This window comes from Hydra vulgaris, chromosome 01 (genome assembly GCF_038396675.1).
Source record: "Hydra vulgaris chromosome 01, alternate assembly HydraT2T_AEP".
In the NCBI taxonomy this organism is placed as follows: domain Eukaryota; kingdom Metazoa; phylum Cnidaria; class Hydrozoa; order Anthoathecata; family Hydridae; genus Hydra; species Hydra vulgaris.
Window position 1 is genome coordinate 27,071,106 of NC_088920.1, and position 26,179 is coordinate 27,097,284.

The 26,179-nt window shown below is 28.4% G+C and overlaps 1 protein-coding gene across 1 annotated transcript in view; it reads left to right on the forward strand.

Moving 5' to 3' along the window:
• Positions 1-25,669, forward strand: part of LOC100215125 (ectin) — a 48,417-nt gene extending 22,748 nt beyond the window's left edge. The window contains exons 3-5 of the mRNA XM_065787794.1: positions 5,476-5,717; positions 11,717-11,945; positions 25,405-25,669. Of these exons, the coding sequence (XP_065643866.1) occupies positions 5,476-5,717; positions 11,717-11,945; positions 25,405-25,520 (587 nt within the window). The 3' untranslated portion in view covers positions 25,521-25,669. The remainder of the gene's footprint in view (positions 1-5,475; positions 5,718-11,716; positions 11,946-25,404) is intronic.
• The last annotated feature ends 510 nt before the right edge of the window (positions 25,670-26,179 follow it).

Below are 26,179 nucleotides of genomic sequence, written 5' to 3' on the forward strand. Positions count from 1 at the left end.
TTTTTCCAAATATGAACTAAATTTTATTTTAAAAAAAATATTTTTTTCATAAAACATAAAACAATATTTGATTATTTTCTTATAATTTTACAGTTGGGTTTTGGTTATTTTATTAACTGTTAAAATAAATTTTTTCTTATTTATTTTGTGAACTCTTTTTAATAATGTTTTTAAACAATAAAGAGTTTTTTTAAATTATTTATCAGTTACCGATAACATATTCGTGATCATAATTTATTTTTATAAATTAAACGAACGTCATTAAAACTTAACGATATTGAATTAGCAATAAACAAAATATCTTATTAATAAAATATTTACATCAAAATAAATTGTACATTTTTAAACTATTATGACAAAAAATAGTTTTTATATTTAAAAGTAATTTATATATTTAATTCCTTAAGATAAAACTTAACAACAACAACAAAAATTTATTAAACTAACTGTTTCTTTAACAAAAAATCTATTAATTTACAATTGCGGTTAAATGCTTTTACTTATGACTTTATTTTTTCTGAATAAACGTCACGTTAACGACATCAAAAGATAATTTAAAATATTCTAAAAGATAAAAATTTTTGCGTAGCGCAAAACTGCTGAACACGTAGGCAAATCACCTTTTCGCAGGCAAAATGTGAGCTGCGTAACGCTTCTTAACAAGGCCTGATATATATATGTGTGTGTGAAGGTGGAAAATAACAGCAGGTCAACGTCAATGACCGCATGAAATGACTAAAATTGCTATTTTGACCTCCCAAAATGAATTCTTACCGGTCATTATTGACCAGTTGAAAAGAAAATCAGAGTTTTGAAAAACAAGGTTTTAAAAATAATCATGATGTAAAAATTTGGCATATATTTAAATTTCACAAAATCATTTAAATTTTAAATAAGCGTTTAAAATAGCTTTGTTGTTTACAACATGCAACTTTAATTTGCTTTGTTGAACTTTTTGTGACGTAAGCTTTTTTTTTTCTTTTTTTTTGCTTTAAATTACTTTCATTTTATGGGTGGTTAAAAACCTCTTTTTCATTAATAATTGAAGTTCATATTTTATTGTTTTAATGAAAATATTTATTATATTATTTTTATAATAATATAAAAATATATAATAATCGCTGCATTTAACTGGGAACATTTTTTGCTTTTAAATGTCATTATATTTTTAAATCTTTTTATTATTTTAGATCTTTTTATTTTTTTTCTCATAAGTTTTTGCTGCAAATGTAATACACGAATGATTAATTTATAGGTCAACCTAAAATTTTCTATAATAGGATTCTTAAAAATATATATGTTTAGTAAAATCTCTTTTAATGTAACACTAGTAATTTTGTAGTAGTGTTTCATAAAACAATTGTCTTCTTAGTATTAAGTATCAAGTTTAAATAGTAAAAAATTTGCGCACAAGTGTTAAATAGTTATATATATCTAATTTTTACAGTTTTTCAAATGAGCAGAAATAAAAAAATATTTTATATCTCTGCTCATTAAAATCTGATATAAATTTATTTAAAATTTAATTTAATAATTTAATAATTTAATTTAATAATAATTTAATAAAAAAGATAAAATTATTGTTTAAAATTTTTGTATGTATCATTTGAACATTGAAAAATATTAACATTTTCTCTACCAACTGTATGTTTTTTTGTTTGTTTTGTTTTTCCAGTTTCATTTCATTTATTTTTTTCGTAGCTTATTCCGCTGAAGTGAAGCCATTGCAATGAATAAATTATTTTTAAATAAATTTTAAATTATCAATTGCGCCTTTACTTTACTAACTTTTTTTCCTTTCCATTATTGAATTGTAATAGAAAACTCAAACGCCAACCCGTCTTAATGAAGGCGAATAAAAAGAGACAAACAACGCTTTTATTTTTCAATAGCATTCGTAAAACAATTTCTTTTAATATATAATATAACATAAAACAAATCTTTTAGTATTAAGTATTCAGTTAAATTTTTTTTAATATTAAAAAAAAGTATTCAAAATTAGATTAATAGGATATTATCAAACTTTTTTTTAATTGAATGTAAAACTGTGCATGAGAGCATAATTTTAAACAAATTAACTTTAGCAGGTAATTTGAACCAGAGGCAATTTTATGGGGGTATTCCACCCTCCCCATCCACCCCCTTTCCCCAACGAAGGTGATTTTCAAGTTATTTTTTTATGATTTTAGTTGGCTAGTCGGATTTTTGACACTCTTCAGTTGGGTAAATTTTAGTTATGAGGACCTTTTTTTGTTTGTTTTTTTGTGTAAAGCCAGTCAGTACTTTTTATTGATTCCTCCGACCCATCCTCTTTTTATTTGTAGAATCACCTCTGATTTGAACTTTAGTTATTTGCGAGTTTAAATTTAAAAAATGCATGAGCATTGAAAATTAATGAACTCATATTTTTTGGGTGTATAGTTTCAATTATGAAGAACTATCACTCAGATGAAAATTTAAACAAAGTAAAGTTAATCTTAACTTAAATCTTAAGTTTATCCTAAAGAAAAAGTGCTAAACAAGCTGTATTAGCTAAAAAAATCCTGAAATTGTTAAGTTTTGTAAAAAATCATGAATATTGTTGGAAATATGTTTGTAATTTGTGCTGCAGAAGCGCTCTCATGTGTTGACACAATTCCTTGTTGAAAATATCTTCAAATATTACCATACAAATCTTGATTTGAGTGATACCAGAGTGCCAAGATACATCTGTGACTCATGTCGAACAACTCTTTGAAGAAAAGATGAAAGAAAAGATGTTATCCTACTACCTTTGTTTGCTTTCTCTTCTATTAAAATCAAACCAGCAACATGAGATCAAAGCTGCAACTGTCTCATTTGCCAAGTAGGATATTTAAAAATGAATGAGAAAAGCCCAGTGGACTATTTTAAACCTGAGGAAGACTACTCCTTAATGGTATGGTGATTATTTAAGTCTTGTTTGAAGAGGTCTGCCAAATCAGTGTACTTCATTCACATTTAGGGAGAATCTCAGGAATCTTGTTGCAGTCATCTCTACCAAATCTGCAACTTCTGGAAGTACTGTCAAAATATGACATCCAAAAAGTGGTGTTCTAACTTCTACACCACAGCTTTACAGCAACCATGGTGTAACGGTTAGAGTTCTAGTTTCAAAACTGGTGGTCCGTTGTTTGAAGCCAGCTCTGGCTATGTATGCAGGGCTCAAAATACCTATGGGACATCGGACTTTGTCCAGCATTTTTCCGGTAAAAAACAGTATCAGTCAGTCATTTTGTCTGACCTATATTTTTTTGTATATTGAGTAGAATTTAGCAGTAAAATTCAATAGCATCAAAGCTACATACAGTGTAAGTATAGAAAAGGTTTAAAGAATTGTACATAGGTGTGGAATTCCAAGCCTAAAAAAAGTGAGAGTTACCCATTGAATAAAACATTAAGCAAAAAGTTAGATAAAAGTTTGAAGTAGTGAGATCTGCACAACAGTATGAGTTTTTGATGTCACCACTTTTGGAAGTTTTAGTAAACAAAATGGATTAAATCTGATAACATTGAATTCAAGTTATTAACTTATTAAAACCTTTATACTAAAAGTTTGAAAAATTTTTTTTAATGATTAGGTGTTCCTTAGATCAACCAATCAGACTGATTGAGTAATTTATGTCTAAAACGATTAAACTAGTATGTGTGTTAATAATGGAACTTATTTAGTATCTACCTTTTTCTTGTTTTCTTTTTGTAACAGAACTTACTATTTTTGATTTTAAAATTAATATGTTTTTTCTAGTTTCAAAAAAATAAACTGTTGTTTTAAATCAAACGCTTATATATCAGACCAGAAAAAGTTTAAAAACTTGAATAAAATTTTTTTTTTTAAATGATAGATTGCTTGCTTAAATTAAAACCTTAGTCAATGTAGCAGTACTTCCTTGTAGTAGCAAGCTATAAGATAGTCGATGTAGCAACACCTTGCACATGTTTTACATATTTGTCAGTTGATGTAGCAACATTCCTTGCATGTTTTAAAAATATAATAAAAGAATAAAAAACAAAAACACCATTAAGTAAAAAAACTTTCTAGTCATAATTATTGCGTTTTAAAAAAAAGGATAAAACTTAATGTGCTCTGCATTTTTTCAAACAACATTAAAATGTCATCTAATTGTTGATGTTGCTTTAATGTTCAAAAAAAGCTTTGAAAGAGACTTTTTTTTACCATTCAAGTCTCTTTTTACTACTATATAAGGATATATATATATATATATATATATATACATATATATATATATATATATATATATATATATATATATATATATATATATATATATATATATAAATGTCTGCTGATATTCTCAAAGAAAGTTGGTCTTAGCACCTTATTAGGTTAGAAGACCCCAAGAGAAAGAGAATAAGAGATTAAGGTGATTTAAAAAACAACTTTATCTAAAATTGTCTGCACTCATCCTCTGCTGTTATATATTATAAAATAATACTGGAATTAAAAAAAATTTTGAAAAATTTTTTTTTTTGTCAGCTCACACCCTCTAAATGTGTTCTATATAATAAAATAATACTAAATTTAAAAAGTTTTTGAAAAAAAATATTTTCAGGGGTGCTACAAAACCCTTGAACATCAAACAGGTCCCTATTATTAAAAAACAGGTCCCTATTATTAAAAAAAACTTTTTAAAAAGTATGTCATGCCAGGTCACAAATGAAGGGGAGTTATATAAAAACTTAATAAATATGAATCACTTTATAAATAAATTATTAATTTAGATTTTAGTAAAAAGGAAATAAAATTTTATAACCTAAAAGGAAAAAGGGAATTCAACAAGATTTTTTTAATTATAATCTTTTTTTCTTGATGTTTTTTATAAAACTAAAAGGTATAGTTTCAATAAACCATATAATATTAAAATAAATTAAACTAAAAACAAATAACATCACTAAACCATATAACTTAAATAAATTAAATTTAATATATTATGAATATTTATAGTAAATCATATTGGTTTAAACTAAATAATAAAAAAATAACTTTACTAAAACGTATATATTAATTTATGTATAAACTGAATATACAATGAGTGACTTGAATAAACCTTGGGAGATATCATCTGCGCACATGATGCTTATTAGGTTAGAGGCTTTATTCAGGTCATTTATATATATCAAGAAAATTAAGGGGTCTGAGGATTGAACCCTAAGGAACACCACAGATGATATTAGGGGCTGTCCATAAAAGATATCAGCGATTTTTCTTGGTTTTTTGTTTTGATAATATATAAATATAATGGGGAAAAATAAATAAGTATATAAAATAAAACAAAAGTAAGTAAATTGGATAATATGATACTAAATAAATAAATGAGATATAATGGGGCAAAATAACAATAAATAAATAAATGGAATAAAACAAAATTATATAGGATAAAATGACATTAATAAAAAGAAGTTTGAATATGAAGTTTAGAATTTTTTTTTTTCCAGCTGGGTATCCTACATTATCAGATTTAACATCAGCAAGCAATTCTAAAGAGGTAAGCTTTGTCTTAAACTTACCTCCTGCATCTCCAGTGCCTGAATGTAAAGATGAAATAAGTTATTGTTACCAATATCCTGGTTGCCAAGACTCAGTTAAAAATTGGTGTAAAAAATCATGCAAACTTTGCAAACCAGGAAGTAAAGTAGATGGTGGTTGGACAGAATGGACAAAGATTTCAGAATGCTCTGTAAGAGTAGTTTTTAAAATGAGATTTTAAAAAGATAATCATTTATATACATAATCAAACATATTTATTTGTATGCGTATAAACATACATATATCAGGCCTTGTTATGAGGTTGTATTGCATAACAAAGTTGCATAACGCTAATAAATGTAACTTTAACACAGCTTTGATATTTACATCGTTAAAAGTTAAATCGTGTCATTAGGGTAAAGTACCGAAAAAGGCTATATTTCCTTTAATTTATTTCTTAAAACAATCTTATATTCAACATAGTCTTTTGTATTTTTTACATATTTAATGTATTTTTTATGTATTTAATGTAATGTTTTTAATTGATTGTAGACAATTTACAGAAAGATTTTAGTTGCCAAGAAAATGTAAACAAAATTCGTAAACATGAATAAATTATGTTAAAAGAACTTTACGCAATATTGAATAAGAAACAATAAGTTTTGTATACATTTGTAATAAAAAATTCTTTTAAACAAAAAACTCCTTTTTTTAAAAGAAAAAAATAAAGTTTTTTATTTGCTCCCTTTTATATTTTCCCTTTTATATGTTTTATATTTTATCCCTTTTTTTTTTTTTAAACATCTTTGCTTCCAACAAGGCTGCAAGCAACTACTAATTAGAGTTGGAAGTTACTTGAAGAGAAAAGATGAAAATTGTAGAGCAAGATAACGATTGACAGACAACTTAAAGGATTGCAAATAATATGAATCAGGAAAGAAAGATGAAGGAAGTGAATTCCAAAGAACTGATGTTCAAGGAAAAAAATTAGAGGAATAAGAGTTTTTGGTGCACTTAGGAACAGTCACAGAAAAAGGATAAGACTTAATTGAATGACGAGTAACACGAGAATGAATTTTAGTAGATGGCACAAGAGACGCTAGCTCTTTAGAGCAGTGCCCATTATAGTATCTGTAGAAAAGAGAAAGAGAAGCAACATTACAATGGTGTAATAATGGTTGGAGGTTGGCTGCAATGGCAGGTCCAACTATGTTTACAATGCGTTTTTGCACATTGTCTAAAAGAGAAAGGGCGTCATTAGAAGATCTCCCCCAGATATGGCAGCAGTATTCTATACAAGGCCAGATTTGAGATTGAGGTAGAGAATAGAACCCGGAGTAAGAAAGTGTTGAGCTCGATAAAGGGATGCAACCTTATAGCTAATTTTACAACAGATTTGAGATACGGTTTCCAAGAAAGATTGAAAGTATGAGTTAAACCAAGAAGATGAAGGGTAGATGACTCATCGATTACATTACTGTTCATAAATATAGGAAGATCTAAATTATTGCAATAACTATTGTCTGAAAAAAGTTGAGTTTTATCTAAATTAAAGTTTACCAGCCACTGTGAGCCCCATGCTGTAGCAGAAGTGAGATCCTTTTCAAGCTCAAATGCCCCCTCTAAGCAATCAGAGAGTGTTGGCTTCTTATCATGACAAGAATAAATGGTAGTATCATCAGCGATCAATGCCACCTTAGGTGTGAGAATATCTGGAAGATTGTTAATGTAAATTAAAAAGAGTATAGGGCCAAGGATAAAACCTTGAGGAATCCCTGAAGTTGCAGAATAAGAGAAGAGTGCTGTCCATCAGGACAACTTTTATACTACGATTGGAAAGAAAGGATTCAATAATCATAAAAATGTTACCTGATACACCATAAGAAGAAAGCTTATGGAGAAGACCAGCATGCCAAACTTTATCTAAAGCTTTAGAAATGTCAAGAACAATGACCTTAACTTCTCCACCTTTATCAATTGTAGAACTAGAAGATCGAAATCCACATTGATGATCAGAAAGTAAGTTATTAGATTTAAGATGAGAGATTAAGTGTTAATTAATAAAAGATTCAAAAACCTTGCTTATGATAAGAAGAAAACTAATGGGACGGTAGTTAGACAAATCAGATCGCTCTCCAGAATTTTTGAAAATAGGAATAACAGATGCCGCTTTCCAGCAGGCTGCAAAACAAGACTCTGATAAGCACTTGTTTAATAATTTTGAAAGTATAGATGACAGCTCCAGAGAACAATTCTGCAAGACTATAACAGGTATGTTGTCTGAGCCACAAGCTGTAGAAGAGTCTAAGCAGGAAATCACTTTAGATACAGAAGCTGGAGTGATAAAAATGTCAAGCAATGGATCAACCTGTTTGTTGGCAATATCAGGTAGAACGCAACTAGTGGAATCAAGAGATGATATTGATGAAAAGTTCTTAGCAAACAATTCAGCTTTGTCTTTAGGTGAGGTGACAATGTCTGAACCAAACAAGAGAGGTGGAATTACAGATTTGCCCTTATTATTGATACTATTTAAGATTCTCCAGAAATCACGAGAGCCTAATTTTTGTGATGAAATACCAGATTTCATGACTTGAGAAAAGCGGGCTTTGGCGTTAGACAAAACCTTTTTACAATGGTTTCAAGCAGTAATAAACAGACATCTGTTTTCTGGAGAATTGTTTGCTGATAGATATGGAAGTAATGGTTTAGATTGGCAATTGCAACAACACAATGTGAGGAAAACCATGGAGAAGAGTGAGGCTTGACCTGGAATTGCAATAGGGAATAAAAGATTCCATGTCTTCCTGAATCCACGAAGTTATGTAAGAAGCACATTTGTCAAAAGGAAGACAAAAGATTTCTACCCAAGGGCTATCATGAAGAAAATCACGGAAAGAGTCCCAGTCAGCTTTATGGTAGTTGTAAGAGGTACAATAATAGGGGGATTCAGGTGATGAAGAAGAATGAGATAATAGTTTTAGAGAAATCAAGCTGTGATCAGAAGCACCTAAGGGTGAATGTGGAGAAACTGAGCACTGACTAGGATCAGAAATAAGACATAAGTCGAGTAGAGAAGGTAAATGATTAGGGTTGTCTGGAAAGCGAGTTGGAAAGTTAACTATTTGAGTTTGTTCAGTGTGATGAGCATTAAAGTCACCGACAACAAAAATATTTGCTGATGGGTAAAGAGAAAGGGCTTGGTCAATATGATCAGAAATAACATCAAAAAGAGTGCAGTCTTGAGATGAAGGAGAGCGATATAGAACAAAGAGAAAGGCGATAGAGTGAAGTGGTGCTAAATGAAAGCACATAAAAGAAGTCTGTGGATTCAAACCTAGTTTCCCGACAAATGGGTGAATTCTTAGGAATGTAAATGCCCAGGCCAAGCATGTGACTATTGGAGTCTTTGTGAATTAAAAGAAGATAACCATCAACACTAAGATCACAAGATGAGACAGCTGAACTCAAATTAGTTTCACAAAGAGCAAGTAGGTCTGGTGAACTTTGCAAGAGATAAGACTCAACAGAAGAGAAGTTACTTCGGATACCACCAATATTAGTGAATGATTGGTTTAGAGAACTTGGTGATGACAATGGTTTTTCTTGTTTTATAGTTTTTGGTACTTTATTCATTTTTAAATTTGTTAAAGAACTTGGCTCAAAGCATAGATAGTACTCAGTACACTATTTAATAGCCCAAGCAATTGCCTCATTACTATTAATAAACCTTAAGCCGTAACAAAGGGCTCCAAATGTGGCCTCCGCAATGCACATCAAAAGTACAAACAGGGACACCATCCATGCGCAACATGGCACAGTTAATATTTTGATATTTTTCAGCTGGTGATGGAGTCAGACTCTCTGAGAGCTACCACAGAGTTCGGGACTGTATATATATATATATATATATATATATATATATATATATATATATATATATATATATATATATATATATATATATATATATATATATATATATATTATTGCTGAAACTTACCTAATTTAAAATGTGACAAATTTAATATTATTAATTACAATTTTATTTTCTTCTATTTAATATTTTCAAAAATTTTAGAAAAAGTTGTAATCAATCGAATGTACAATTATTTTAATTACAACAATTTATTTTACAAAAATCAGGTTTTAAAAAGAATAACTCAACTGAATATGCAATGTTCCAGTTTGTATACAAAAGCTCAAATTCTTTTAAATCCAAATCATTAGTTACTAGATCACAATATTTTGTATTACAAAATAAATAGCAGATTTTTAAAATGATTCCAAAGCGATTTGTAAAAAATGATTTTATCTATTGTTATGATGGAACATTTTTTCTTGATTCACAAAATGAATTATATTTTATATGAATTATGCCTCAAATCTATTATTGTGATTGTTGATGATGTCAATCTATACATCTCAAATGATGATATTTATAAACTTTTTTCAACTACAAATAACAAACAGCACAAAGCATCCAGTTATTTCAAATGTAAAAAATTAACTCTAAACATAAAAAAGATGAAATGGACTTTCTTTCATTGCCTTGCTTAAAAACTTTCTTTTTTATTGATCAAATTGAAATAAAATGACATCAACAGAATGTTTAGGTATTTTTTTTACTGAAAGCACAAAAACAACATATTAATTTTTGAACCAGAATTCTAACGACTGTGTCATCACTGTGTAATTAATTTTGCAGATCTGTTTTTTTTTCATACTAGAATTTTTTTTTACGGAAATGAAAGTATTCAATGTTTACGAACTACATGAATTTAATGTTTTATGTTTTAAATATATGTGGAAAAACAATTTATACCATTAGTTATTAAAGGTTTATTTATTTTAAAAATAGAACAATTACTAATTATAAATAATTAAAAAGTATAAATAATTAAAAAGTATAAGCAAATACTTTTAATAAGTAAAGTGCTAATTTAGAATTTAATTTTTTAAATGTTTTATGTTTCTTCACTCATATTTACCACTATTGTTGTCAAGGATATACTATTTCTTTACCAAGCATTTACCAATGCTGTTGTATGCTTTGGGCATTTCATTAACCTAATTTGCTTGACTGCTGGAATAAAACATTTATTGCCAAAATATCTCAAATTCTACATACCATTGTCTATCTGTCTTCTATACTTGATTGTACCATTTTTTTAGTAATAAATGGAGTCAGTCACATGAAAACAATGTTCTAAGCAGCAGAATATTTTGTGTGCTGGTCATTAAATAGTTAATTATTCTATATTCCAATGTATGGTTTTTTTTCAATGTATTCTAATGTATGGTTTTTTTTCAATGTATTCTAATGTATGGTTTTTTTTTCAAGCCAAAATTAAGTATTATGTGTGCTGACAATTAAGTAGTTGATTCACTAATAATAATTATTCTTTATATATTTTATATATCTCTTTACTAATAATAAGTATTCTTTACTTTTTAGTGATTCTCTTATTAGTTATACCTTTCTTTTTTTTTATTACTGGCTGTTCTGTTGCTCTCTTGGTAACACTTTTTCAATTCCTGCTAAGAATTACCCTTGAATAGTGATTAATTTCTGTTGCTCTCTCAATAACACCTTCTTTTCTATTTTTTAGTCTTTTGAACATCAAAAGATTAATGAGTTGAAATTAAATTTTAATAAGAACAGTAAAAATATTTGCAATTGTTCTTTAAACTTATTTTTTTGGAATAAGGTAGAAAATAATTTTGAGGTTTCTTGTTTCTGAGCTCCAACTATTGTAAATTTTTGCAAAGAATCCTCATTAAAAGAAGCCACTAAGTTTAAAGGACAGTCAAAGAAGCTATACTATTTTTTTTTTCTAATTGTTGCTGTATCCTCAACTCTATCTCAAAAACACAAACCTTGACAAACAAGGCTGGTGCGCAAAAGAACAGGTTAAAAACAGGGATCATGTCCCTGATCAAACTTGCTACAGAAGCACTACTACTACATCACCACCATTTATTACTACAACATAATTGAATATATCAATGTATGCACTGATGGTGTTAAACTCAAACAATTGTTTATGGAGCTTTTTTTTATAACTTCATAATTGATAAATTAAACACAGCGAAACGAAGACAATTTAAACTTTTTTCGCAAACTGTGATTTGTTCCTCACATGTTGTGCAGCATCATGTTTTACATAATTTAGTATCTTTTATATATAAAACATTATTCTATGTTAGGACGATAACAAGTATGAAGAAGTTCGTTATTGCATGAATCCGGTTCCAAGAGAGGGAGGTAGAGATTGTGTTGGAGATGACCAGCGTTATCATACTTGTAGCAACTGCGAATGTGATGATGTTATTGACACTTGCAATCAATATAAAAGAGCTGGTTATTGCGAAAAGACAATAGATTGGGCAAAAATAAATTGTTGTAAAACATGTTTTTGTGATTCTTCAGAAACAGGTTTGTTATTTAATTTACTCCAGTAAACAATGACTTCCTTTTTAATGTAATAATATAATTAAAAATTAAAAGTTTTATTATTTTTAATATTTAATATAATTATTTATTTTGAGCGTTCAAAACTTTATTAGATAACAAGTCAAACTTTATTAGATAACCAGGATTAATACATTTCATGTCAATATGAAATGTATTAATCCTGGTTAAAATATAATCCTGGTAAAAATAAATAAATATTATTCTGGCAATCCTTTCTCAATGTTTTTGCAATTTCATTTGACTCATCCAAACCATGGTCAGTTTACTGCACCTGTCAGTTGATGTGACAAAATTTAATAGGTTATTAATAAGCTTATACTTTCTAGATATTATTATCATTTGTTGGTAAAATAGTTTTCATTTTATCAGTTTGGTCAAACTTTTTTAAATTTTCTGCGAAACAGTCCCTTAAAAAAAAATTTCAATTATTTGCAAACCACAGTAACAAAAAAAATTTTTTGACTTCTTTGCCATCTCAATGTCAAGTGTTTGGTCATCTTCTCCACTTACGTATACTCTTGCTGTTTCTTTTTCTTTTTTACTTTGGGCAGTTTGTTCTGGCCTTACAAAAAATATCAAGTGAAGCTCTTACATAACAATGCAAGTTTCAGAAATAATGTATAAGTTTATTTGACTTTAGTTTTGTTTTAATATAAAAATATCTCTGAGTAAATAAGTATCAACTTGACATGATCTCTTTAAGTGATTCACTTAAAGTGCACTAATTAACTAAATGTTTTAAAGTCATTGATTTACTAACGTTCTTACCAAGTTACCAAGTGTACTGAAATAAACTAAATAAAAGTGTACTGATTTACTAAAGTTTTTAAAGATTCACTAAAGTAATAATACAATGTTATAAATAACAAAGCTTTTTTTTTTTTGTTTTACTTTTTTTTTTATTAACTTATGTATTTCATTTAAAGTAAACTTGCTTAAGCTGCAGATTTTGTTTATTCAAAATCAAACCATCCACTTGACAAAACCAGGGTTTTAAGGAGTTGTAATTAGATAAGAACTTCATAGCTTGTTTTAGCCGTAACCATCGTAGGTTTATAGAGAAAAGAATTAAAATTTCTCAGATCTCAGAAGTCCCAGCCCATTTAAATGACAGCATTCTATAGAAATAAGGATAAGAGATTTAAATAAGTAAAGAATAGAATCCAAAGAGTAATAGAGACAGTTTTAGCTGAAGTTAATTTTGAAATGGATTGAATGTATGGCTTAGTCATCAGCAAATTTAGACAATAATATAGAAAAAAATTATTAATGTAGGTGCAAAACAATATCAATTGTAGTACCAAGGATAAAATCTTGGTGTACTTAAGAAGATACTAAAAAAATGAGGTGGAAATATGTTTATCAAGAATAACAATAATACTTCAATTTTTTAAAAAGAAAATATTCAACAAATTTGAACTAGATGAACTGAATGATAAGAGCATACAGAGTAGAGCAGCAAAACAGACTTTTGGTATTTTAAAAGCATTGGTTTGCATTCATCTAATGCTTCATCCATCTAAATAAATTAATGAAAAGATTCATATAGTTTTGCCTTTGAAAGAATAATAAGATCAGACCATATATTAAAAATATTGACTTTGTTGATGAAACTATTAAAGATTTTCCAAAAGTACTTTGGAGACAAATGGAAACTTAAAATTTTACTTTGGAAACATAAAATACAATTGAAAGTATAAAATGCAAATAAAAAAGAAAGTACAAGAATTTGCTTCCAATTGCGTGTTGGTTTTTTAATTGTTAATTCAAATATATTGACATGTTGAATTGTCTTATAACTATTCTGCATTGTGGTGAGCAACCAATGTGTATTAAAAAGTTGTCATAAGGTTGGCATTTTTAAAGGAGTATAGCTATTTAAAAGTCAATTGGATCGGTGGGTTAAAGCAAAGAAAAATGCAAACAGTTTGTGAATAATATCAACAAAACTAGCCAACTGTTGATGGCATAACGAGCAACAAAATTTAACAAATGCAACAGTTAAAAATGAAAAACAGTAAAACAGTAAATTTTAATGTAAAAATATCTTCCAGAACAATAGCAACTTTTTTATAACGACTTAAAAAAAATCAAGAAATCAATAGTTATTGGCTATTTTTTTTAGGATCTTATATCTTCTTAGCATAGACTCAATGAAGTTTAATAGTTTTTTTCTGATGTAGTCTCATTCCAGGTGGCTTGAATTGTTTTGAATAGCTCATTGACGTTTTTGTAGTGTCTTTTGTGTTTTAGGGAAAGTTCATCTTGGTACCATAAGTTTTCAATTGGATTGAGATCAGGTGATTGAGCTGGCAAGTTCATTATTTTAATTTGATTCATTTTAAACCATTGTTTAATGAGCTGGTGTGTTTTGGGTCATTGTCTTGTTAAAATATTCATAAAAGATGTTATCAGCATGAGGAACTATTTTTCTGTGAGAATATTGCGATAAACAAATTGATCCATAATGCTATTTATTAGATGGATAGGTCCAAATCTGCGAAATTCAGAAAAACAACCCCAAACCATTGTACTTTTTACATCACCATGTTTGATTGTTCCTCTTGTGTATTTAGGATTTAAATGTTTACCTAGGTCTATGTACCTTCAAATTGTCATCAGAACCTTTCAAATTGAACTTTGATTTATTGCAATACTCTTTTCCAATAATTTATAGTCCAGTCTCTATTAACATTTGCAAATTCAATTTGGTTCTTTTCAACCCTTCAGTTCTTTAGAGAAATAAAAGGTTTTTTTTGCTGCTCCGAAGCTCAAAAGTCACGAATATTGTAACCCTCTGCAAATTGTATTTTGAGACAATGAAATTTTAAGTTTTTGAATGATATCATTAGCACTGTGAAAATGGATTCTTTTTTGCATGACAAGTAATTTTTCTGTCCCTGAAACAACATGTTTTGTATGGTCTCCTGCCCTTATGTTCTGTTTCTAAAGGATTGTCTTTATTAAATTGTTTAATAATTTGACATACAATTGATTTATGAAGAGAGTACTTGATGGCATTTCTTTTAGTTTCACTCCTCTTTTATAATCTTTTATAATACATTTTCTAAAAGCTAAATAATAGATGTTTTCTGCCATTATAAGCCAAAACAATGCAAATTTGTGATCTCAAGCTAATTTTGTAACGGTTGCAATACTACAGTTCCCTCTCTAGACAAATATTAACGATTTTACTTTTATTGGTTTAGTATTAATGATTAAAACATTAAAATTATCTTGGATATTATTTCCACATTAAGAAATTCTCTTGCAAGTGATTTTCTGTGGGTTTTGAATTGTTTTTTAGTTATAAAAAAAAGTTGCTGATGTTTTAAAAGACATTTTTATATCAAAATACCAATAGAAGCAAAAAAATATACAGTCAAGGCCAAAAAAAATCAGCCAAGAAATTTTGTGTTTTTTTTTTTACAAACTCATAAGTAAATTTAAAAAAAAAAACATTTAATGAGTGATTTTGTTTAAGGTATTGATATATAAAAATCATGCTTATACAAGTATCATTAAATATATATATATATATATATATATATATATATATATATATATATATATATATCAAAGGTGGGCACTTCCGATAAAAGTTCCGATAATCGATAATTATAGGATTAAGAAAAAATTATCGATTATCGGACTAACCTAACTATCGGACTATCGATTATCGGACCGGCAAAGTTGAACTTCCGATAAAGCGATAATTATCGGATCAAAGAAAAATTATCGTAATAAAATTTTTTTTTAAACTATCGGGCTAAATTATCGGACCGACTCAAAACTATCGAACTAAATTATCGGACAGACTCAAAACTATCTGACTTCTATTTTTTAAAATGTTCATATATTTAATATTTTGAATTTCAAAATTGGAGTATTTTTCACGAAAAAGACGACATTTAGACAGCCTTCCGCGGCATTCTTGGACAGGTGGCGCGTAATTTGAACAATTTATAATAGTAACTCCGCTCTCGCTGGGTCCTTGCTGCATTCATTTCATCGTTCTGAGTATCACCAGAAGAGTCTGAGTGTCTCTGTGCTTTTAACAGCAGTTAAGTCTGTTAAGTTAGGTTTTTTTTTTTTTTTCAGTTAAGTTTTTTTTCACCGCAATTTTCACCGCAAACGGACGTGTTTTTAAGAGCGTTTTAAAAAACTTATAATAATGGCGAAAAACTTTACACCAGCACAACTTAAAGAAATCCTTGAAAATCATGAGAATACTATGATGAAAATTTTTAATGATCGGATAGAAAAAATGGAAATTAAATTTAATAACTTAAAAGATGAAAACTTTACGTTAAAAAAAGAATTATCTGAGGTACAGAAAGCTGTTGAATTTATAAGCAAAAGCTATGATAAAATAATAATTGAACTTACAGAATTAAAAAAAACAGAGTCGAAAAAATCACCAGATATAAGTAATATTGAAAATGGAAACAATAACATTGAAGAGAAAATAGCAGAACTAGAAGACAGAAGCCGTAGAAACAACTTGAGATTTGTTGGGATTGAAGATAAAGCTAATGAAACTTGGGAAGAAAGTGAACAAAAAATCAAAGAATTCCTCAATACGAAGCTTCATATACAAGAAAATATTTTAATAGATAGAGCCCATCGAGTTGGAAAAGAAACAGGAAAAAATAGATCAATAGTTGTTCGATTTCAAAACTACAAAGACAAAGCCCTAGTGTTAAACAAATATACGACGATGAAGCTTTGGAACGAGCGGTTGTACGTTAACGAAGACTTTAGCGATTTTACAATAAATTTACGAAGAAAGCTTTTCAAAGAAGCGAAGGAATTGCGAGCGAAAGGTAAGTTTGCTAAAGTAACTTACAATAAATTAATTACTCGTGACCTATAATTATAAAGGAATTCTTTTAATATTCTATAATCAAATTTAAAAACAAAAATGGATGACTGCGAATCCTTTACTTTTAATTTTCATGATAAATACTTAAAATCAGATCTTAATTCAGATCCAGATGTCAACTTTTTTAATGATGTGAACACACGTTGTTCTTATCTTTATCCCAATAAGTTAAAAGAATTTCTTAATAAAAACGGCACTGAAAATCAAAAAATCAGAATCCTTCACATTAATATTAGAAGTCTGAATAAAAATTTTGAAAAGTTTTGTGATTTTTTAGATGAAACTGAAAATATTTTTAATATAATTTGCTTAACAGAAACATGGATTTCTTCGAATGAGTTTAAAAATAATTCCATTTTCCATCTTCCAGGTTTTGAAACAATTTTGTTAGAAAGACAAACAAATAAACGGGGTGGAGGAGTTCTGATTTACGTTAAGGAACACATTGTATATCATATTAGGAATGATATGTGCGTTTCTGACGGCGATAAAGAAATCGTAACTATTGAAATTTTAAACAATAAAAAAAAAAGTATTCTATTAAGCTGCTGTTATAGACCACCAGATGGTGCGTCTGAAAATCTTAGTTTCTTTTTACAGCGTAATATCATTCACAAAGGTAGCAAAGAAAACAAAATTACTTTTATAATTGGAGATTTCAACATGAACTGTCTAATTTATAGTAAAGATAAAAAAGTAAAAAGTTTTTATGATGAAATAGATGATGATGGATGATGAATCAGATGGTGATCAGGGCCAGCCCTGGAGAAGAGACTGGTGGAGAGACTGGCCAGATGCAGAAAGAAGATGAGGAGGACCCCTTCAAGTACATGAGGGACGACGACGATCTGTTGGCAAGAAAGGGTGTCCTTGAGGAGGACATTGAAAAAGCTTACGATGAGTGGAACAGAATCAGAGTGAACAGTAAACTACGTGTCTCTTATGACCAGTTCCCCCTGCTCCACAGAGTTGCCTGGTTGGATATGTTCCTCAAGTACAACACCCCCCTCCCCTCCTCCGCAGCTGTGGAGAGGCTGTTCAGTAGTGGTTCAGATATCTTGAGGCCTAAGCGGTCGAACCTGACAGCCGACAACTTTGAAAAACTTGTTTTTATCAAGGGTAACCTTCCCTTGCTTTCTTAAAATAAATTTTTTGTACGTTTTCTTTTTACAACTTTCTAAAATTTGTTGGAAAAATTACCATTCTCTTTTTTGTCGAAATTTTCTAATGCAAAAATTTTTGTGGTTATTTTTTTTATATGCTGAACAGCAATTTTTCTATATACCACCATGGCATACTGCTTTGGGTGACAAGATAAACTATAAGATGCATTTAGTTATTTATGTTTTTGATATTTTGAGATAATTATGATCGGAACATGCATTTTGGAGGTCAACATGTTAAAAAAAAACCTCAGAGAAAATTTTTTTATTCTGGAATTTTTTAACATTAGTACACAAGATCTTTCAAGAGAAGAGATAATTTCATCAATTAATTTTTTTAACTAAGATTATCGGACTTAAATTATCGGACCGGTAAATCTGGGAAATTATCGGACTTAAAATTATCGGATTGGTCTTTTTTTTGAACTATCGGACTATCGGACTATTGATTATCGGACCGGTGAATCTGGAAAATTATCGGACTATCGATTATCGGATTAAGAAAATAAACTATCGGACTATCGATTATCGGATTAAGAAAAAATTATCGGGTGCCCACCTTTGATATATATATATATATATATATATATATATATATATATATATATATATATATATATATATTTATATATATATATGTATATATATATATATATATATATATATATATATATATATATATATATACATATATATATGTATATATATATATGTGTATATATATATATATATATATATATATACATATATATACATATATATATATGTATATATATATATATATACATATATATATGTATATATATAGATCTATAGTTTGTTGGCTTTGGGAAGAGCGGAAGGAAAAAAGTGATTCTTACGCCAACACATACATCACTTTTAATTACTTTTGACTTTCGTCCAACATTTTCGTGTTGGACGAAAGTCAAAACCATTAATTTAATTACAAATAATTGTTATATAAAAAAACCACAAAAACGCAAATTTAATTGACCAGAATGTTTTTAAAACATTCTGAATGTTTTTAACAATATAAACAATGTTTTTATTTTTATTTTTTTAAAAAAATGTTTTTATTTTTATTTTTTTTAATAAAATGTTTTTATTTTTATTTTTTTTTACTGTAAATCATGCGCGGAGTGTTGCTACATCGACTATCTTATAGCCTGACTCGCAAGGGAGTGCTGCTACATCGACTGACAAATAGCCTGACCCGCAAGGGAGTGCTGCTACATCAACTGAGGGTTTGGTTGGGGCAGGCAGTCTATCATTATTAAAAAAAAAAAATTCCGGTCTTGCATTTTAATTTTTACTTTTTGTCAACAAAATATGGAAAAAACTTTCGGACAACATCTAAGGGTTCTATATATATATGTATATATATATATATAAAAAGAAGGAAAAAAACCTCAAAGTTGTTAATTGAAGAAAATCAACACCAAAGCATTGAAAAACATGTTTTACATTGTAATGTTGCTATAACAAAAGGTGTTACCAAATATATATAAAGTACAAAATAATTGTTGGCAGAGTTGTTTTATTATATTACTATCTTGATCAAGTCATTTTCTTCTGAACACACTATCTTAAATTAGTACTTTGTATATTATTTTCGTATTTAAAATAAAGTTCATTTTGTTTGGGTATAAATTGTATAAGCTATTCCATGCCTCTTGAACACAATTGTAAAGACTAGTTTCATCATTGCATGTTTTTTTTATAATTTTATCTTTGAGTATTGACCATAGGTTTTCAATTAGATTTAGGTCAAGTGATTGAATAGACCACCAGTCCAATGTAAGCATGTTTTTTTTTAACATGCTTTATTGCGTTTTGCTGTGTGCTTAGGATCATTATCTTGTTGAAATAGGTAGTTATTATCTGGAAATAATTCCATGCAGCTTGGCTTTTCATGATAAACAAAGATCCCATGGTACTGGTATTGATCCATAATGCTTTTAATCTTGTGAATCTTTCCCGTAGCATGCGCTGCAAAGCATCCCCATACATTTATCTTCTTTTGATATTTAACAGTGGATTTAACACACCCAGGATGATACTTTTCATTACTACATCTCCAAACACGAAAATCTTCAAGTGCATCGAAAAACAAAAGGAGACTCATCTGACCAAACAATTCTTCCCCATTGGGCAATAGTTCAGTCTTTATGTGCACTGCACCATTGGAGCCTACAGGCAATGTTGACTTTTGATAGAAGAGGCTTCCTGACAGCCCAATGAGTCTAAAGTTTTGCACTCATGTAAACGACAAATTATAGTTTTTTCTAGAAATGTTGGTAATTCCAGCAGAGTTGTTAACAAGGCCAAAAGTAGCAAGGCCAAGGCCACATGTTACAAGGTCACAGCCAAAAGTTACAAGGACAAGGTCAAGGCCACATGTTACAAGGCCAAGTCCAAGAATAAGAGTTTCAAGGCTAATGCCTACGCAAACATTTTCAAGACCAAAGACTTAATTTTTTGCCTTATGTTAATAAAGTAATTACGTAAAATAAAAAATGATTAATTACGTAAAGTAAAGAATGAAAACTTTTAATTCTTAAATTTTATGTATTTTTTTATGAAGGCTAAGGCCAAAACAATCAAGGTCAAGGCCAAAAACTTCAAGGCCAAGGCCAAAAGTGTCAAGACCAAGGCCTTAATTTTTGGCCTTAAGGAAAGACCAAGGACTAACAACTCTAAATACCACTTTTCACTTTTATTTCATCTGGAAATGCTGCGATTTTTAAGGGCACTTTGAACAATACATCTTCTCTTTTTGTAGTTTTTTTCTTCCTGATCCAGAATGATGGGCTGTTTCTCCTGTGTCCTTATACTTTTTCAGAAAATCATTAATGGTACTTTTTCCACATCCAATCTGTAAAAATCTGTAAAAAGTGCAATATCTCTTTGAGTTATTTCAATAATTCTTCCTTTATTGGCATCATTAAGGATGATTTATATATATATATGGTATTTTATATATCTAATCTAAAAAGTAATAAATTAGCATTATGAATAAATATTTTGTATATATACAAGCTTAGGGTTAGATTAACCCTGTTTATATACAGTTTAAATTTCTATTTTATTAAAAAATCTTATTGAGTTATTAAACCATAAAAAGTCATAAAAACAAGAAAAAACTTAGATTCAATATGAAATTCATGTTTAATATAAAAAATACAATAACTGAAACAAAAAAAACAATAAATATTAAAAAAACGGAGATATGGGTTTAAAATGTAAGTTTTTTCGCAAAAAAAAACTTGGCTGGTTTTTTTTGGTCTTGACTGTATTTATTCATTTTCAAGTCTTATTATGTATGAAATTTTTTTCTTAAATGTAATATTAACCATTTTTTTCATTTGAAGAGTCTTATTTTAGAAATGTTGCTGTATTCAGTAATAGAAAGTAGAAAAGTTTTTTTTTTTTATTTGGTTGCTAATGGTTTGGAGGACAGTGTATGTTTTACCAACATCCAATGTCAGCTGAATGTCAGGTTGTTAAACAATTTGATAGTTTAAGCAGTCTGATAGGTTAAGGAAAACTGGTATAAAATCTAGGTTATCACCAAAAATAGGCCTTGAAATTTAGTTAGTCCAGGCTTGTAACAATCCCTAGTCCATTACATTTTTTGTAATGAGTCTAGAATTGTAGTCTATAAAGCACCAATTATAATAGAGCCCTGCCTACAGGAAGTTCCACCTCAAAATTAACTGAAATGGTAACTATGGTAGAGTTCATTCTGAACTTTTAGTTTATCATTGATCAAGTTTTAATAAATATTAAATGCATCACAGTATTTTGAACATCTTTGGTTAAAAGTTTTAATATGATGCTACCCCAAATGAACAACTGTTTAGTAAATATAATATAAAAAAATATTAAAGAATTAATTAAGATAGACATAATCTTCCAACTGGGGTTGTTGAAAATTGTAAAATTGTCTATTCGGGTACCCATCGAATGAACGGGTAGGTACTTGGGTGCCCATTAAAAAAACAAATTTTTTTAAAAAATGGTTTTTAAAAACACTAAATAAAAACTTTACATTTAATAATGTAATTTATTTAGAGTCGTTCTTTTTCATTTATATCTAAACTTTATTTCATTTATTTTAAGTGTTCAGGTTACACAACTCAAATTTATGGTTTAGAAATGCCCACTGTTTTGGGTGCCAAAGATGCACGGCGTCAATCGACCACATGATCAGCAGTTGAGAAAGTGCATTCTGATGGCATTGAAATTGTATGTATGCACATTTACATCATACTACGCTAAGATGGCATAATTATATCTTCCATCTTCCAGGTTTTGAAAGAGTTTTGTCCAAGAGACAAAATAATAAATAAGTTGGAAAAGTTCTGAATTACGTAAAAGAAAACATTGTTCATAGAAAAAATAATAATCATTGAGGAATAGGAATACCTGAATCAGAAACTCAAATATTTTTTTGAACCTTATGTTCAATATTTTTAGAAATTCTGATGGCGATAAAGAAATTGTAACTATTGAAATTTGTAACAACAAGATCTTCAAGATCTACTTTTACATACCAAGTTAATATTGTTAAATTATTATATTGCAATTAATGATTTTAAATTTTAAAAATGAATGAAATAAAATTTAAATTTAGTAATGCTACCCAAGCAATAAACAATGAGCAGGTACCTGGGTGGCTGGGTACTCGTTGACAGCTTTACTTGCGACCAGAAATTTACAAAATTTTATGTTCTTGATTTATTATAGAGAAGCTTAGAGAGATTTGATATTAACTGATAAATGAATAATTTTAAAATAAGAAGAATAGTTGTATGAAAATTATGTGGTCTTTAATTATTTTTGTTTTTGTCTGCAAATTTACTTTTGAATTTATGGACAAGTAATATACCCAAATATCAGGGGCAGGTCCATAATAATCATTTCCTTCAAACAGTTCTGTTGAAGCATATGGAGGGCTTCCGCGCAGTTTCTCACCAACCTCAATCATGATGCTGTACCCAAAGTCTGCAAAGGTCGTAAAAACGATGTTTAAATTCTTCATTGCCCAGCTCCTGCCATCTTAGTTGTAAAAAGTTATTCAAGAAGAACATAGACCTTCTAAAGACACCCCCAAAAGATTGCTGATTTTTGTTGATTTTTTTAATGATAAAAGATTGCAAAAAGGTGTTTTTAAACGATAGACAAATGTTGAACAAAGCACATTATATGTATATTTATTTAAATATTAAAGTTTTTAATTAGTATAAAGATCTTCCATAAAGTACGTAAGCAGGTATGGGGTAGGGGGTCAACTAAAATGGATGTATGCACACAGGGGGAGAGGGGAATATTAAAGGCAGCGAGTACATATGATACAGTACAGTATAGAGTACAGTGATAAACAGTATACAGTGATAGAGTACAGTTTCCCTTCTAAAAATTGAATTCTTTTTTTTTTAACAAAAGCATCAAATTTCGAGATTTTTAAAAGTTAATATTATGCTATGTAACATAGATATGTCGAATTAACTAAAGATTTTTATGTTTTTAGAAATTTATGTGTTAGGAAAAGGGGAGTTGATTTTGTAATAATTAATGCGTATGTACGCAGAGGAAAAGAGGGAGTTGTTAAAAGTATTTAGGTGCGTACAAGGGGGAGAGGGGTCCTAAATTAGTGGTTTTTCTGCGTACATACTTTATGGATGCTCCCTAATTAAAAATATCAAAACAAAAAAAGCCAAGCTTCAACCCGGTGCACAGTGGTGCTAAACCTCAAAAAATTGGCCATAATTCAAAGTTTTTCAAAACATAATTTTTTTTTTTTTTATGAATTATACTGCTTATATTAATCTAAAAGTATATAGGTTTGTTATTTATGTTTATTAACAGGACCGCTACACGGGTTTAAAAGACGTCATTTTTGCAATAAATTTTCATTAAAAAAGTGCAGAAGTTATAGTTTCATTTTTTTTTTTTTTTTTTTTAAATTAATAATTTTTTTTTTTTTTTTTTGTCAGTATATTCAAGATATCTTAACTTCTACGTCAAAAAGATTTCACTTACTTAAAGTGAAAAGTGAAAAAAAACTTTTAAAATTACTCTTAAAAAAATGCAGCTTTTTGTAATTTTGAATTCGCTGTTCGTTTAAAAGACATCCTTCTCAAGCTAATCTCAATCTTTATTAAGTTCTAGTTATTGTTATACCTCATAAAAAAATTCAGCTGCATATATTCATGCATTATGACAAAGTTTTAGCTACTAACACGCAACCTTTTTTTTGCTTTAATATTGTCAATGTTTATAATTTGTATAAAATATATATAAATGCGAAAAATTTGAAATTTTTTATAAATACCAATAATTAAGTCATATTGCTAGGTTAAAAAGTTTACTTTTTTGTTTTAAATGATTTCATACGTTTTTATCTTTATCGTGAATGTTTTGAATAATGGCATTTTTTTCACGTATTTTATTTTTACCGCCCGAGGGGTAAAAACATTTTTTATTTTAATGCAAATGGTATATGACACTCTTAAAAAAATTTGGTTCAAATTATTATGTTTTTTAGTCTTTATAACTATTTTAAAGTCGAGTACTTTTAATGCATTTGGCGATTGTTAACAATAATTTTTTGAGTATTGTTGAAATCGCTTTTTTTTTATTTCCATAAAAACGAATTTTCTATTTTAATCAGTTATACAAAAAAAAATAATTATAATAATAATATGAATAAGTTTATGGTGCAAAGACAAAAATATTGTTTACAAATTTATATAAAAAATAACATTTGGTGGTTTTTGAATCGCTTTTATTTCAATAGAAACGAATTTTTTATTTTAACCAGGTATACACTTTTTATTTTGCTAACTTCCCCAAAAACCACTACAAAAAAGATACAATCAATGATTTTTTACTTTTTTTCTTTCCTTAACCAATGCAAATAAATCGTCTACTAAAACTAATTGAGCAGTTTTTTTGAATCGTGATGATAACCATTATTACCTGTTTTTCAATTATTAAGAGAAAACAACGAAAAAAATATCAATCTTATTTCAACTTTTCATTTTTTTTAAAATCTCTTTAATTAACTTTTAGTAGACCTGCACATAAACTTTTGTATCAATACTAATACCAATATATATTATTGGAGAATGGTGGGGAGAAAGTAGAAAGATTTTTTTTTTTGCACTTTTTTTTTTCTTATATATAGCAATAGGTTCAATTTTTTGTTGCACAGTTAGTGGAACGAGTTTTATTATGAACTGAATATTTAAAATATATATGTTTATTTTTATTAATTGCTTATTATTAGCTTTATTGTTTTAATTAAAAAACTTTGATTTGTTTTAGTTATAAAACTGTAATTTATCTTAATTTCAACTTTATTTAGTTTGTCAAAATTATCATGATGATTGTAATGCTTTCGCTAGTCGAGGTGATTGTGGTTCGCCGCAATTTACAACTTGGATGCAAGCAAACTGTGCAAAAGCTTGCCAATTTTGTTAAAGATAGTAAACCATGATTAAAGATATTGTATTTTTAATATTTATGGAAGTATTAAACTTTTTGCAATAGCTATTTTGTATAACTATTTAATAAAATGTTTTTTAAATAATAAGAATAAATTTTACAAATATAAGTTGTCGTGAATTTAATAGTTTTATTTTTTTTTATTTGTAAAAAATGAACTACAGCCATGTGGACACTGTGTCACTGTGAACTAAGGGATCGTTCATAAATTACGTCACACAATTTGTGACCGTTTTTGACAGCCTTCCGCCTCTTCATAGCATCGTAGCTTTTTAGTAACAAGTTCTGCACGAGTCGTCACGAAAACACAACCCCTACCCCTAAAACTTGACGTAATTTATGGACGATCCCAAAGTAACAATGCCAATGTCTCAGTTGTGACAGTTGACAACTGCGTAATTGCTTTTATAAGTAACAATTAAATATCATTTTACACAGAAATGACAATTAAATGTCACTTTACACAGAACGCAAAAAGGGTTTAGGCTCCACTCTAAAGATACTACAGCGTTTTTAATGAGAACTACTTGTGCAAGACAGGACGTAAATGTTAATCTTTTTAAATAATTTGTTAGACAGCTATATTTAGCTCTATATTGTATTTAAGCATATTTGTAATGTATACTGTATTTAAG